The 15,626-nt window shown below is 44.2% G+C and overlaps 2 protein-coding genes across 3 annotated transcripts in view; one reads left to right on the plus strand and one right to left on the minus strand.

The window, feature by feature from the left end:
- TSSK3 (testis-specific serine kinase 3) overlaps positions 1-7,958 on the minus strand; it is an 11,792-nt gene extending 3,834 nt beyond the window's left edge. Inside the window, exon 1 of the mRNA XM_009332215.1 lies at positions 7,938-7,958. Within this exon, the coding sequence (XP_009330490.1) occupies positions 7,938-7,958 (21 nt within the window). The remainder of the gene's footprint in view (positions 1-7,937) is intronic.
- A 3,112-nt stretch (positions 7,959-11,070) lies between these two features.
- KPNA6 (karyopherin alpha 6 (importin alpha 7)) overlaps positions 11,071-15,626 on the plus strand; it is a 9,912-nt gene continuing 5,356 nt past the window's right edge. The window contains exons 1-7 of one of the 2 annotated variants that reach the window (XM_009332166.1): positions 11,071-11,199; positions 11,965-12,060; positions 12,351-12,450; positions 12,764-12,858; positions 13,935-14,066; positions 14,295-14,383; positions 15,416-15,515. In XM_009332166.1, coding sequence (XP_009330441.1) covers positions 11,071-11,199; positions 11,965-12,060; positions 12,351-12,450; positions 12,764-12,858; positions 13,935-14,066; positions 14,295-14,383; positions 15,416-15,515 — 741 coding nt within the window. The other variant, XM_009332167.1, reaches the window with a different exon arrangement.

The raw sequence follows: 15,626 nt of genomic DNA on the forward strand, positions 1-15,626 counted from the left end.
GTGGAAAGGAGCTGCTGCCGTTGAGGCTTCATCACAGCGACTGTGGCGTGCTGTCAGATCCCCGATCTTTGGTTCATTTAAACTCCGAAGCTTGTAAGAGTTTAGAACTGAGCTCAAGTGAGATCCTGCAGAACTGTTCGCTGTTCTGATAACCCAGCAGGGCCTTGGCTGTTGCAGCTTTCATAAAATAAAACTTCAGCAGCAGCGTCAACGTAAACTTACCGAGGCTGTCCCAGTGCAGCATGTCCCCACGGACAATATACGCAAATATGCCTGCTGACACTGTGCGGGAAAGGAGGGTAGTGGAGGAGCTTGTTTGCGTATTCGTAACCAATGCCACTAAATATACGTAAAGGTTCAGACAGGTAGCAGATAGCTCTTTCTGTTAGCTGCAAATAAATCATAACTGAGTATGGCCCTTCAAAAGGTACTTTAATAACAGCAGACTTTTTTGGTGGCTTTTGATGTAGCCTGAAACTGAAGCTCCCTGCTCGGGGAGGAGGAGTGTCTTTTTCTTGAGGCTTCAAGTAGTAAGGCAGGGTTTGAATGGGAACGGGTGAGGTGAATGAGGTGAAGGGGAAAGCCAAACCTGTAGCAGGCACGTTCTCTGTAAAGCAGAGTCAGGATCCTCTGGGAAGTAAGGATTAAGGTCTTACCAATTTTCACCCGCAATGCTGTCTTTTAACCAGACTTGCCTTCAGAAGTCTTTAAAAACGCTCTTTGGGGTGGGATGCTGCTTGATCAGAGTCAGAAACTCTCCTGCCGTCTTCAGACCCCACCTGTGATGTTCCAGGAGAAGTTAGTGGCCACAAGTCTGTGTATGCAACGGCTGCAGCACCTCCCAGTCCAGAGCAGCTTTTAAAACTTAATTTATAGCTTGAGATGTAAAATCTTGACTGGCAACTTTGAGTAGAAAAATGTCCTCGGGCCTGTTGGTGAACGTCTGAAAACTGGCTGTGTTATCTGGAGCTGAGGACGCTCATGCAAAGGAGCTTCCCATCCTTCCCCACCGCTGCTCCCCCGTTTCTTCTTGGAGGTTGAAGCAGGCGTTTTTCTGACAGCAAGAACTTAATACTCCCCTCATTTGAATTATGCTAATGTGACTTTTTCTTCACTTTTGAAATAAACTAAGACTGCTTTTTCATTGTTTTAAGTTAATAGGACTGAATGGTGGCAGCGTAAGGTTGTTACCTCTTCTTGTGTGGTGCAGGTTGAGGGTGCCGTAGTGTTTGTAAGTGGCTGTGATCTTGGTCTTGCCTTGTGTCGTTAGAAATGCTCGTTAGTTCGTTCTTCGTTTGCTATGCAAATGACATGTCTAAATAGCTTTATAGTGCTGTTTAGCCCATGGAGCGGTATATAATGCTCAATTCTTAATAAAACTCTTGTGGCTGATGAATTTAACTACTTATTTGGCTATTTTGCCTTGTTTGCTTGTGTTAAGGAGCGCAAACATGAACTTTGTAAAGGGGAGCTCGATCATTAAAACAGTTAGTGCAATAGTGAAAGTACTAATTCCTTCAGCCTTTCGGCTTTAGGCTGTTGTGTAGTGAGGTCCAGACAAACTCAAATTTGCTTAGCAAATCAGACAGTACTGTTTGTTTCTAGAGCAAAGCACATGTTGGGAAGGATGAGCTTGTTGGGTTTTTAAAGCCCTCTGTAATTGTCTCTGACTATTTCTGGTTGTTTTTAACCTCCTATAACTCTCCGTGGGTCGAGTTTGAGTTGACTTAGTCAAAGAGTTAATGCCTGTTTTAAGAACAGTTACAGAGGAGACTCTGACCTCAAGTGACAGACTGTTGTACTTGATCAGTCCACTCTTAAGGAAATGTGAGTGTCTCAGAACATGTAAATCAGGTTGAAGAGGACTTAAAGCCCCCAAACCTCAGATTTTTTGGGGTGGAAAGATCAGGAGGAGGTAGAGTTGAAATTAAAGTGTATTGAGAACTGGACTGGGGAATAGGTGGGTCCTTTTGGATAGCCTAAAGGGAATCCTAATCTTAGACTGACCCTAGCGAAGGACAAGTATGCTGTAGGGCTGTTCGTTTTTCCCCAATGAGAATTTTTGCTTTTCCCTTCCCCCTCCACAGCCAGCACCATCAGCGAAGCTGTTGCACATTCCAGTAGTGATATCACATCGCTGGCTCTTGGTAGCTGAAACAGAAGGGAACGAGCCAATGGTGGCGGCTGCACCAGGCAGCCAAATAGCTGCACGGATAAGCGTTTTACTAGCACAGCATGTACTGTGTGCAAAGCGCCCGGCCGGGGACGGTGGCAGGCTGGGTTTAAGACCGCTCTGAAAGAGAACTGGCTCTGCCTGTGCTTATTTGTAGTAAACACTCAAATAACCTGTGTGAGAACATAAAGGCAGCAGAGCAAACACGCAAAACAGACCTGCAGGACTTGGCCACTTTTCCAGGGTTTAACAGCAGCTGGGGTAGTTCCAGGGCTGTAGAGGAAAAGCCTTGAGTTGCTGCTTATTTGACAGAACTTCTTCTGTCGTCGTTGTTCTCCTGTAAGCGCAACTGTTTAGCTTCCTTCTCCCTCTGTCTTCTGAGCAAATGAAGTGATTTTTTTTCTTTTTATTCACTGCAAAACTATCGAAGTGACACGTCCAATATAAGAATCTGTTCTTGGCTAATTTCTGGCAGCAGTTCAGAGCTGTCTTTTTTTATACAGTGTGTACAAGTAATTCAACTGCTTTTACGTATTTATTATAGCCAACTTCATTGTTGGAGATTTCCTTTTCAGTTGTAAGTAGGCGATAGCAATAAAAACTGTGTTCAAGACTGACGTGCTGTACCTAAGTGCTGGATCGAGTTTCCAGGGTTTCACTGTCAGTGTGTTCCTGTGAGCTGTATGGCGTAGCTGACTGCAGAAATAACACGCGTGTTTGAGTTACAGATGTTAACTATTAAGCCCTCTGGAGAAACGTGGGATCATGAAGCAGTAACATGTGGTCAGCCTAATGTCCACTGCCGACTCGGGTGTGCAGCCTCAGAAGATGATTGGCATACTCTTACAGGTCCCTCCTCCCCACATCCAAAAATATCACAAATGCTTTGATTTTTTTTTTTAAAGAAATGCCTCAGTAGCTGTAATTGGAGATAGCTTGAATAGCACATGTAGTTTTTAACATTGTCGGGGGAGATGACTAGAGTCTTAAACCTCTGGTTTAGCACTGCTAGCTTGTTCTTCTAAATGTTCATTTTCTTTGTGTGATCCGAACTGCTCTGATGTCTGCAGCTACTAAACCAGTTTACTTCAACTCTCTTCTGTTCCTGGAGGATGTAGTGTTGAAAGCAGAGGCATTTTGTGGAACGCGGATCCTGCAGAGAAAGACACCTACCAAGCTTACTGTCCTGGTGACTGTTGCAGAAGAGTCCTGTCTTTCCTCTTCAGCGTCTGAAGCTCCTTGGCACCCTGGAGGGGGCTGGCGACTAATGTGAATTTGATGTGGTTTATCTCTATCTCCCTGCAATTCGGTCAGGAGAAAACACGAGGAGACCAAGGGCAGCAAACAGCAGTAATCGTTCCTGTGCTGCTGATGGACTTTCTTGCAGCAGGAGTGTGGTGCTGTAGGAATGTGTATTTAGCTCAGAGCCTGTGCAAACGGGGAGGCAGGAGGAGGTGGGAGGTTGCTCTGGGTTTTCAGGTAAGTATATGAAATGGAGAAACTTCCTGCTGGGCAGGAGAAACCCAAAGAATAGAGTCAGTAAGGCTTGTCAAATGAAACTTAGGAGTTCTCCGAGTGTGTTTTGCTACTGCTTGTCGAATTCAGGCGGGGGAGTTAATTGTAACTGACCAAGTTTATACTATCACAGGGAGAACTTCGGCTGGAAGGGGCCTCTGGAGGTCATCTGGCCCAGTGCTTGCTCAGAGCTGGGAAGCTTTGGAATGTACCCAGTGGGCACTAATTGGCAGATCAGTGCTGATGGACTTCATCAAGTGTATTCATTTACACTTGCATAATTTTACTACCCTTCTCCACTCCAAACATGCAGCTGTCAGCCTTCCTGGCTTGGCCGGGCTTTGCCTTAGGTACGTGTCTTATGCCGAGCAACAGAACTGTAATAGATATCTTGTGAAGATTACCTTTGTGAAAGGGTGTTTTGGCTTAAAAAAGGCCTTGTCAGATCTGTCAGCGTAACTGTTTCTCTGCTCTGTCACTTTGGTCTGACTCAGCAGCACAAGTCCTAATGTAGGCATGTGAGTCCCTGCAGTGACTCAGCTTGGAGGCTTTAATCAGCAGCTGAAAAAACTGTTTGAAGCAAATGCTTTTTGTAATGCAGGGAAATGGGACGAGCGTCATCTGGAAAGAAGCAAGGCTGGGTTTCTGATCCAGTAGCATTAAGAAGCCGTTATAATCTTGGCGTGGCAGTAATGACCCTGGAATTAGAGTTTTCTGGCTGAACTGCTGTAGCTTATGTTGGCTTTTGCACAGATGCTTACAGGACTTGAGTGCTCTGCTGAGCCTTCAAAGTCAAACTTTCACACTGTTTTTCTTTCTTTTAAGTGGTAAATACCTTCTCATCATTCAATATATAAGGATGAGTGTGGCAACCTGTACTAGTAATTCTTTGGTTTATATGACAACTGGAGGACTTTTTTTTTCCTCAGTGAAGCCAACCGTTGCCAACAAAATCTACGGCAGGAGCCAAATTTCTTCCATCTCCTGAGGGGCTTTCCTTTGCACAAGGAATTGAAGAGGTATTGTTCAGTTAAGCTTCATCCCTAAGTTTGACTGCTCCTGTAGCTCTTGCAAGAGGATTCTCAGCTCGCAGAACACCTGAAGTCATTCCCAGTATGAATTATTAGCTTAATAAAGCCTTGCTTTGGTTTTAATGGACCAATTTTTATCAATAATTTGATTCCAAAGGTGTTAGCATTCAGAAATTGTTGGCATGGGGACTTTTTAATGTTTATGCCAAAGATGTGCTATATGCTAGGAGGCACGATCTCATAGTGGCTTTAAAATCCCACTTAGGCAACTTTTATCTCTGGGAAGACTAAGGAAGAAGAATAATGGAGAAGCCGATTGGTTTCATGTGGGCTTTTAGTGGTGTGAGTTTTGAGAATGTAGGCAAACAGTCTTCTAAAAAGTTATAAAAATGTATTTTAACTCACTGATGCTTTGCAATCCTGAAAGGTGTATCAGTATTGGGCTTACATGTACGTTTAATATGGACCTGGGAAGGCAGCTAATTGCTTCGTGCTGTGAAATGACCTTAGTTAGCAGATCATTGCAGCAACTTACTCGTGCCTGGTTAGTAGTGAGCAGAGTTACTTGCCTGATATTGGCCTTGTCTCTCTTTCTGGCTCAGGGTGATGGAGACGCATCTAAACTCATGTCGCTGTTTCGATCCCGGTCCTTGTTTGTAGCTGGTCAGGTAGTGGCTTCATCAGCTGTCGCTAAACCGAGTTACAGACTTCCCTTGAGCACGTCACCCTGCGTAGCCACTTGTGTAGCTAAGAAATAAAAGCTAATGCTTCTGACACTTAGTACATGCTCCCTTTTGGCCTTTCTGCCAAGTTTTCCAATTGCTGCTGTTTTCCTCAGGACAGAGGAGTCCCTCTGAGCCGGGACTGGCAAGTGTTCTGCTTTTTTAGTGAGCCTTACATCTGCCTGGTCTCTGAGGTGCCTGAGCAAAGCTTTACGTAGCGGTGATTTATTAAAGCAAGTCATCAAACATGTACAAATGGATTTCAAAATTTGTCCTGCAGAGCCAGGGTTACATGTTGTTACATGTTCAGGATATAGAAATAAATCTTTATATATGCAGGCTGATAATTCTTAGATCTATTTAATGTATTGTTAGCACTGAATTTAATATCTAATAATATAGTTGGCAGATGTGACTGGAGGTGCAGAGCTTGGATGCTCAATAGGAGAACTATTGAAATGCAAATACTGTCACTTTTTTCTGTGGAGCTGCTGTGAATAAAGTTCACTAATGCAGGGAGGTACTCGGCTACAAAAGGCCCTGACTTAAGGAACTGTGTGAGGTCAGGGGATTCCTAGAGCAGAAGTGATGTCTAAGCTCGGTCAGAACACTATTTTAAATGGAGTCAGTCTTGCAAGTCCAAGTGTACTGTTTTCTTGAGTGAACTCTGTGAGGGTTTGAGCAGATTCTCAAGTGTTCTTCACATTTGGAAATGGTGTTAAAACTCTTGTAGATTTGTGGAGGTGTTTGGTCTGCAGAGGTGTTGGGAAGAGATGGGTTGAAAGCTCTGCAGACTCAGGTTTTTAACACAATACAAGCTTTTACCTCAGCAGTTTTTAATTCTGCCCTAGGGAAGGCGAATTGGACCGACGAGGTTGAGGTAAGGGTAATGCCCGCTGAGCCCCTCTGTAACCAGTGGTCAGGAATGGCAATATACTGCTGAGGAAAACACGGGTACTTCAAAGGGACGTCCAGTAGCCCGTTCTAATTGACCAGTGGAAAAGGACAAGGTAGAGATTGTACTGTTCCGGGGTAATTGAAGGGATGCTGAACTTGGAGGAAACCAGGTTCCTAGAAAACTAGGCTGTCTCTTGCAGCAGGAGGAATGAAGCATAAGCAAGGGCCTGAAACATAGGTAGCTGGACTGGCTTTTGCTGGTTTTGGAAAAGCTTGTGTTTCTTTTTCCACTGGTGGAGGAGGTGCCTCATTCTAATTCTGTCCTAATTCTTGTTGTTTTCCTTTCTTTTCCAACAACATATTCATGCTGCGCTGATATTCTAGTAGAACAGGGCAAGCTCCGGCCCTTGCCTAACAGTACTGCTCCCACACAGGCGTGCTTCTGCACCTGGGCAGGCAGGGTTGAGTTTAGCCGCCTGAGCAGCTCTGGGGGTGAAAATATGGTTTTATGCCTGTTGTGAAGGGATGATGCTGGGATTGTGGTGTCTGGCCGTACTGTCCAAATGCCTGCGTATCCCTCTTGCGTTGCCATGTGCTGAGATATTTGGAAGATGTGCAGTAAGCCTGTCCTCTTTCTTCAGCAAGTTGTTAGATGGGCTCACAGCACTGTGCCCCAGGCACCTGGGCTTGGGTGCCTGCAGCCTTTCCCCACCATGTCAATGGGTACCTGTACCTGTCGTGCCAGGAGGATGGTCAGGGTGGTGGCTTCTGGGGAGAGATAAGTGGTGAGCAGGCTGCAGGCACTGCCAGAACAGTTTTATCTGGTGTGCAGTCTGTTTGGTGTGGTCTCAGGAAAAAGGGGTACCCGGAGCAGCTGCAGGTTGCACAAATGCTCCGGGTGAGCAGCTGTGGTATAGAAGGAAAAAGCCTTATTGCCCAGCTTCCTTGGAGCGCTGCAGGTAAGCTTGGAGCCCCGGAGTTCTGGCTGGAACAACATCAGAACAATTTTGTAATTCTAGGGTGTGAGCTGATACTATCTTCATTTAAGGCAAAGCTTAGCTGGCTCTTACAGGAGAAAAGCCTTTCCTAGGAGAGGTGCACTGCAAGGTGCTGTCCTAGTAGGACAGCATTTTGTAGAGGTTAAGGTGGCTGCCTAAATGCAGTAGCTAAAACTTTAGAGCAGTTAAAGAAACTTGCTGTAGTTAAGTTTCCATTGCCACTTTACAGTCGAGAGCTTTTCTGTAAAAGCAAAACTTCTCAGAGCAACAATGAAAAGATGCAAAGTGAAAATCTGTGGCTTGAGTATCTTCTGTGCATCACTCATCTACGAGCAGATGATTGCTTTCCCTAATCTGACAGTCCAGGTTACTCCAACAGTCTGATTTGGTGGGACTGTTTTGCGGGTATTCACGCTGATAGAATTTGAGTTAATAGCTAATGATGAAGCCTGACTTGCAGATACAATGGATGAGCTAGATGTTTTGTACTGAAACACTACAAGTAAAGAATTTGTATGTGCCTGGCACCCTCCTGTCTGTTTTGTTTGGTGTGATTGGGCTTGCTGCAGTCTGTGGTGCCTACAGCATCTGCTGAGCTCACCATGAAGTCATAATCCTGCATTTGTGACATTCATCCATTGCCATGGAAATGGGGTGTAATGTAACAAATTAGCATTCTAATGTCATTGAAGTATTGACACAGATGATGGACTGTGGAAAAAGTCAGTGGAAATCATCTGAAGAGAGAAACGTGTGCGAGAGAAAATAGAAAGTCAGGTGCCAGAGAGACTGCTGCCCAGCGATGTGCTGTTACACAGCCGACGTGAAAAATCACTCTTCAGGGGCGAGTCGTATCTTTGGGGTTTCCCTGCAGTATAACGGTGTTCTTGATGCTCTGGAAATACAAAGCCTTAAACTACAAGGTGCTGGGCGTGCTGAGTGTGCTCGGAGACAAAGTCTTATGGCCGAGAGTCTCTGGCTGTTTTCCAGACACCCGGAGCAGGGTCCGGGGTGTGCCCAGCTGAGTGGGGTTGTGCAAGTTTGGAGGCAGCTGAACTGTCATGTGTCACTTAGCTATTTACATGACTAGCTGCCTGGTAATCCTGCCTACAGTGTTAAGTCACTTAATTGCTTTTTCCTCCTCCTTTTCTTAAAAACTACCTTTTAATTGGAGACTTAGCTTTCCAAAGGGAGGTAACAAACTTGTCTTTGTTAGGGATTCTGTTGTAATCTTCAGAATTAAGCTAGCAACTCTTACTCTTTTGTGTGGCTGTATCAGCTGTTAGCGTTGGGGTAGTAATATGAATACGCTGACAAAACAGTGGTAGTTAAATACATTTCCTGAGTTAAAATCCATATATAGATGACACACCTTGCTACTGTAAGATCAGATATAAACCTCTAAAGCCTGTAGATTTTTTTAAAGTCTTCTATCTTCTGAATTACCTGCTTTTCAGTTAAAAATAATAAATTCTTCCAATCTTGGTATGCAGTGCTGCTGGGAAGAGGGATGGACAAGTGGGAGCAGTTGCGTAGTTCCTGTGATCTTCAATCTCTGCTGTTCTTTGCCATGTGATTGTTTTTTTAGAATGAGGAAAGTGCTGTCAAATACCTTTAGAAACAGGTCAGCTATGCCTCTGAACCTGACTCGTGAGAAATGAACTCAGGAAAAAATTAATGGTTTAATACAGGCTTCACAGTGAGGCTGTCAGCAAGGTATAGTCCAGCTGCCAGGTGTAGTGTTGCAAGTAGGTGTCTTGCCTTGGTTTTATTGAGGCCAGACCTTATAAAATGTGGTGCTTTGGAAAGGGACTAAAGGTAAACTGTGAGGCTCAAGATCTTGCAAGACCTACTGTAATTTGATGGCTTCAATCCCACAGTCAGTTTTGAGGCTGTTTGCCTCTTCCTGGCGCTCAGCGTGACGTCGTCCCTTTTTCTTACAACTTCTGGCCACTAACTGTGCCCTAAGCAAGTTACTGAAAAAAGGCTTTCTAACCGGGCACTGGACTACTGCTTTTGCTGATGATGAGTTGTGGTTGGTGGCTTCTTTCTAGCTTCAGAGGTGCCAGTAAACACGCAACCCATCATGCTGCACCTTTTCAAGCCCGGTGTGTTGTTTCTGGGTGCAGCTGTTGCTTGCTGAGCTTCAAAACTGTTTCACAACTGTGGACAGCCTGGGGTCAGGGCTGTTTGCCAGGGATGGGCATCTCTATTAGAGTGTAAACGACCAGAGGAATTTGGGGTTTGGTGGTTTTTTCTTTATCTATTGCTTTTCAGAAGAATGTCCTCTTGCTGTTTTGGCTAGGGAAGAGCATGCCCTCTTAGAAAGCAGGTGCTATGGAGTCTGACTTTTTCTCAATGCTTGGTGTCTTTTTAGCTATTTTCGGGAAATCATGGAACTGAAAGTATTTTGTTTCCTTTCCTGTTAAAATATGAATTCTTCCAGTTGTTTCCTCTTTTCCCTAGCAATGAAATGTTGGATATTTGTACATTGTATATGTCTTTTCTTGGCTTGGCCATGGGCTTTCCTAGTAGGAGGGCAGTAAGGTCTGAAACTTCTCCAGCTGATCTTGGAAGAGCTCCAGAATGGCTGGAGGCAGTTGATAAGTCAGACTGAAACTTTCTGTAAGCAATGTGGCTGAGGAGCGCTCAAAGCCTGAAAGAGGGAGGGGTAAGGAGATAATGCTGCAAACTTTCACAGAACACTTCTTCCACCTGCCCTTGGCAGTTGGAAGAAAACAAAGATATTGGTGTCCAGCAGACTTCTGGAGAAGAGTAAGCTGGTCTCAGGGTTAATTGGCGCTCTGACGCTGTGTATCGTGATTGCTTCCCCCTTGTCCGGGGAAAGACACAGATGTTAAATAATCTGTATCGTAAATGGGAGAAAGGGACAGTTTGGAAAGAGGCAAAAAGGAGTCGGCGTGGTCAAAGCAGTGCATTATAGCTGGATGCAGCTGAGAAATTGATATCCCTCTGTACTCGGGTTACTGCTTGGCCCTGGTTGCCTTTAACTCTGCCAAATAGTGGAGTGTCACTTCCCTGACTAGGAGGCAAATACACGAGTAATCAAGTTTGAAGTACTGCATTAGTCAGATATGAAGCAGCAAAATAAGTAGGTCAGGTACTGAACACTTGCAGTGACCTGGCGGGACAAACATGACCTATATGTTATGTACAGCTCTGCTTTTTGCAAGGTTTTTTATTGTTGTTATAAAATCAAGGCCTCAGTTTGCCGTGAGTTCTGTTGGATTTTTGCCATGCATACACAGTGAACCTCCCAATCTGGGGAGGTGGGAGAAAAAGTCAAGGTGTGATTTATGCCATGATGATGCAATGGAAATAATTTCTGCTGAAAACTAAAGTAGAATTTAGTTATGCACCTCTGGAGGACAGTGAAGCTGTTTGAGTAGAAGCCGTTCGTATGGGTAATGTGCTCGGTATTGTGAAGTTGGGTCCGGGTTCCTTTCAGAACAGTAAATCTACTCTTAGATTTACTGCTTCCTAGAAACTTCGTAACACTCTTGCCATAACACCCGTATCACATGAACTAAGGTTAGGATCCCACTCTAACTTGAAGCTTCTACTGTAGTGTTTGAGACCAGCTCTTGCAAATCAGTCTGTTTAATCTGGCTATTCCATGTGCACGGACTTCCTTGTCAGAAAGGACATGTGGGTAAAGGGGCAGAGAGTGACAAGAAATCTGAGGCAGATATTTTTTTCTCTTCACAGAAACCATGGCGAGTCCTGCGAAGGATAACTATCGAATGAAGAGTTACAAGAACAAAGCCCTAAATCCCGAGGAAATGCGTCGGAGAAGAGAAGAGGAAGGAATTCAACTGCGCAAACAGAAACGAGAGCAACAGGTAACTGTCATCTTGACTAGCTTGTGTACAGCCTTAACACAACCAGGATTGTGCTGCTGCCAAACTGGAATCTTCAAGGATCTGTGCACTAAGGTTTGTTGGCAGTCCTCTTATTTTTCCTGTTCTAATTGAGATCTTGCTTTTCTCTTTTTCTGTGTACCTAGTACAGAGTGTAGCTCACATCAAGAGCTCTCCAAGCACTTTGTCCTTGGGGTACTAGAGGTTTTTGTTCACAGATCCTTGTTTTTAAGTTTCTTGGTGTTATTTTTTTAGGTTTTTTAATTAATTAGTGAATGGGGTTATTTCCTCAAGAAGCAGGAAGAGCAAGTGAAAGTATGGGCTGTGTGTATTTCTTAACTCTGAGCTGTTGTTTTTTTTGGCTTGGAGGTCTATGAAAGTAAGAGGTGATTCCCTGGTGATGTATGCGGCTCAGACTAAATGTTTGCTCTGTTAGTTCGTCATCTACAAGCTGCCTTCTCCCCAGTTTCCCTAACTTGTTAGGTCAAATTCTGCACTTGTCTGTACCAGTGTCTCAGTGATTTGGGCATTTGCATATTTGAGGGCAAGACTTAGCCTGTTTTATTATTGGGGTTTGTATGCCAAACTAGTCTTCAGAGTGCAGAGCTGTTATTAATGGCTACCTTTCTATTCAGGTTGCGTTTAGTCTAGCTGATGGTATCTTGTTTGAGGAACAAGAATGTCTGGTTATGAATACTGTTCATCATTGCTTTCTAATAATGACTCCTGTGTTTTATTCCCTGCCAGCTCTTTAAAAGAAGAAATGTGGAGTTGATCAATGAAGATGCCTCCATGTTTGATAGTCTCCTTGTGGATTCCTATGTTAGTTCCACAACATGTGGGGTAAGGTGCCTTTCCTTGTTGCAGTCGTGCCTTCAGATAGATTTAGTGCTGTGGACTGCCTAGAACTGACAATCCTCAGTGTTTTTGCTTTCACGCTTTTGAGAATGTTGCAAATGTTACTACAGTGAACTGGAAAAGTCTGCCAGGAAGTAAATAGTGTGCTGTAATCTCAAATTGTGAATCTTTGGATTGCTAGCTGAGCACAAAATCACGGTAGGCTGTCATGACTGATTCCTTAAATGATCTTAGTGTGAAATGGAACCATTGTTCTCTCCTTTGCATCTTTTCAGGAGGGAGTGATCACAAGAGAGATGGTAGAGATGCTTTTCTCAGATGACCCTGACCTACAGCTAGCAACCACTCAGAAATTCAGGAAGTTACTCTCCAAAGGTAAAAATAACTCATCTTATCCCTGCCGTAGGATCTGACGTAGCCTTTCTTTTGCAAGCATTTGTGCACGTGTGTTGCTATGCAGAAGCTTAGCAGCTTTGAGCTGGGGGAAAGTAAGTGATAAACTAGAAACCTGATAATCTAGTATATTGCTAATGACTTACAGTTGTATGAACTGTACTGAAAGTGATTCTGGAGAGTTGTCCTGCCGAGTTCAGTACAGCTTGAGAGCATTCAACTCAGTAATAGTTCATGCTTGTTATTCCTCTGCATTAGACCTGTGTACTGTTTTGACACTGCCTTGCTATTTCAGAGCCAAATCCTCCAATAGATGAAGTGATAAACACTCAGGGAGTGGTGGACAGATTTGTTGAATTCCTGAAAAGAAGTGAAAACTGCACGCTACAGGTAAAGGAGATTGTGTTATGAATTCTTCATGGCACGTAGCTGTTCAACCTTCACAGCTTAGGAACTTGAACCCACAGGTGCTATCAGGGAAAAGTGATGTCTTGAACCCAAAAGATGCAGGTTATGTGACGGATGGGAGAAGAAAAAGGTAGCCTGTAATGCTTAGGCAAAAAAAAGGAAATTATAAATTGCTCTAAATTCTTGGAAGAACGCTGGCAAAAATAACATAGTTCAGCTGCAGCGGAAGAGAATTTGGCCTTCCTGTCTGATATTTCTGCTGGGAGCTAGTGGAGCCACAGAATATATGTGTAGGAAAAAACCTCCATTACTGGAGGCTTTTAAGTACAGGCTAAGAGTCTGTTAGAAATGGCTTAGGTAGTGCTGATCCTGCTGTGGGGCAGAGGGACGGACTAGATGGCTTCTTGAGATTCCTTCCAGCTTGGTAATAACTATAGTTACTTTGTAGGGGTTAAAGATACTTCCATACATGGAATTGGATCAGAGTTGATGACTGCCTTCATCTTTCTTCCTGCCCTGTGGCCCAAGGCCATGTATCGTAGGGGCTTGCTTTCAAGAAGAACTGAATGGAAATCTCTTTTTAAACCAAAGACTGAGTGGCAAAAGCAGGGAACTTGCTGCTCAGCTTCACTTGAACTCAAGGCATCTTTGTGGTGTTAGCCAGACGAGAGGCTGGGCTAGAACTGGCTAGTCTGCACTAGATAGAGAAAACTTTCTACTCCACGTGTGTTTATGCACTACGTGTCTTCACTTTTCTTGCTGGAAAATGGTTCTATCGGTGAAATGATGTGGTGTGACTGACGGTGATGTCTTCACTTGCTAATGCTTTGAGAAGCTGTAGCCTCTGAGAAGGCATTTAGCAGATGTGGCTTTCTTATTGCTCAAGAAAATAAAATCCTTTCCTTTGAGTATTGAGGTGTTCTGTTGTGATATGCTTGCTTTGTCTCTCAACCTTTTTAGTAGAAGTTGGAAGAAGCATAGCCAAAACTTAATGGCAAATATTTTGCTAAATCTGGATTATTTTATTCATACTCTTGTCATTTATTTGCTTGTTTCAGTTTGAAGCAGCGTGGGCACTGACGAATATTGCATCAGGAACTTCCCAACAAACAAAAATAGTCATTGAGGCTGGGGCAGTTCCTATATTTATAGAGCTATTAAACTCTGACTTTGAGGATGTGCAAGAACAGGTAAGGTTCACTTCTTTCTTTGGGGTTAGGGAGAGAACAACCGTGGATTGCATATGGTTAAAATGCAGTGTTTAAAATGAGTGACCAGTGTCTAACAACTGGCTTCAGACCACAAACTGAAGTATCATTTGCCTGGAGTTACAGGAAAATGCTTTCTTAGCCCACTACCCTTTTCTTCCTCTGTTCAGAAACTGCGTGAATGCTAAAACTGTTGCTGTTTCCTTTCAGGCTGTCTGGGCATTGGGGAACATTGCTGGAGACAGCTCTGTGTGTAGAGACTATGTCCTTAACTGCGCTATTCTTCCTCCCTTATTAATGTGAGTAGCCATGAATACTTGCCAATACAGTTCTTGAAGTCCCGTTGTACTAGAGCAGAGCAATATTTGGGCTGGGTGAATAGATTCCCTAGCAATGTGTGGTGATGTTCACTGGGAATCAGACCATTGGTACCAGAGAAACTGGCAGTTCAGACAAGTATCTGATCAAAAGAGTGGGACTTGGTAGATAACATGCCTTCTCACAAACCTTTACACTGCTCTGAATCTGAAGCGGGTGCTGTTGCAGTGTGCTTGTCTTCCTGAAGTCACAGGGCTTGCTGTTTCACTGTGTCCCTCCAGATGCCTGCTCTTTGTGCTTATGCGATGGATTTCAGGTGCTTGTCTGAGTGGGCTCCTCTGAGACTGAGGAAAGGGAGCAGGTCTCTGCACACCACCTTGCCTCTGCAGCTCTTAAGTGTGGGGCATACCCACCATAGTCAGAAGGTTCGTCTGTCAGGAGTGTGCTCTCCAGGACTGTTCGCTGCTCTGGAAAGAATTCATCTTTACTTTACCCTGTCCTTGGGAAGCTGATGCTTTGTCACAAGTGACTTAGACTGTTATACTGCTACTTCTGTCAGTCACCTGTCAGCAGTGATTGCTGACTGAAGTCCTCAGCCCGCAGGACTCGCTGTCCTCGTTAGAGTTGAGAGACAGCAGTTTGTGTCAGTTGGTCTCTAGTGAGGACCGTCTGACCTCAGATAGGGGTGCGAGCGTCTGCCTGGGCTGAATTTGAACTTGGAGCTGCATTCGACTAACTGACCCTTCCTTCTGCAACTTGTCTAGTGTGGAACTTGCCTTTCTGACCCATGTCACTTGACGTTGTGAGGAATAATAGCTATTTATCATAAGAAGTAGTTGCATGTCACTTCTCTTCTTGCTTACTGAGAGGCTCAAGTGACAAGCAGCATGGCTTGAGCTACAGCAAGTGGAATAGTGGTTTGAATTCCTTAAAGTCATACTAGTTTTCCTTCTTTTGATTCCCTTGCTGGCTTCCACATCAAGGATTATAATTCATGGTAATTGTCTCTTTAGGCTCCTTACGAAGTCCACCAGGTTGACAATGACACGAAATGCTGTCTGGGCCTTGTCAAACTTGTGCAGAGGAAAGAGTCCACCACCTGAATTTGATAAGGTGAGAATAAATGCCTTGTTGGCAGACAGCTGATGGGGAAACACCCAGTTAAGATGTTTGTCTAAATTATTTTTGGCTGTTGGACTTCTGTAAGTCATTCCGGGAGGGAAC

The sequence above is a fragment of the Pygoscelis adeliae genome, unplaced genomic scaffold (genome assembly GCF_000699105.1).
Source record: "Pygoscelis adeliae isolate BGI_AS28 unplaced genomic scaffold, ASM69910v1 Scaffold359, whole genome shotgun sequence".
In the NCBI taxonomy this organism is placed as follows: domain Eukaryota; kingdom Metazoa; phylum Chordata; class Aves; order Sphenisciformes; family Spheniscidae; genus Pygoscelis; species Pygoscelis adeliae.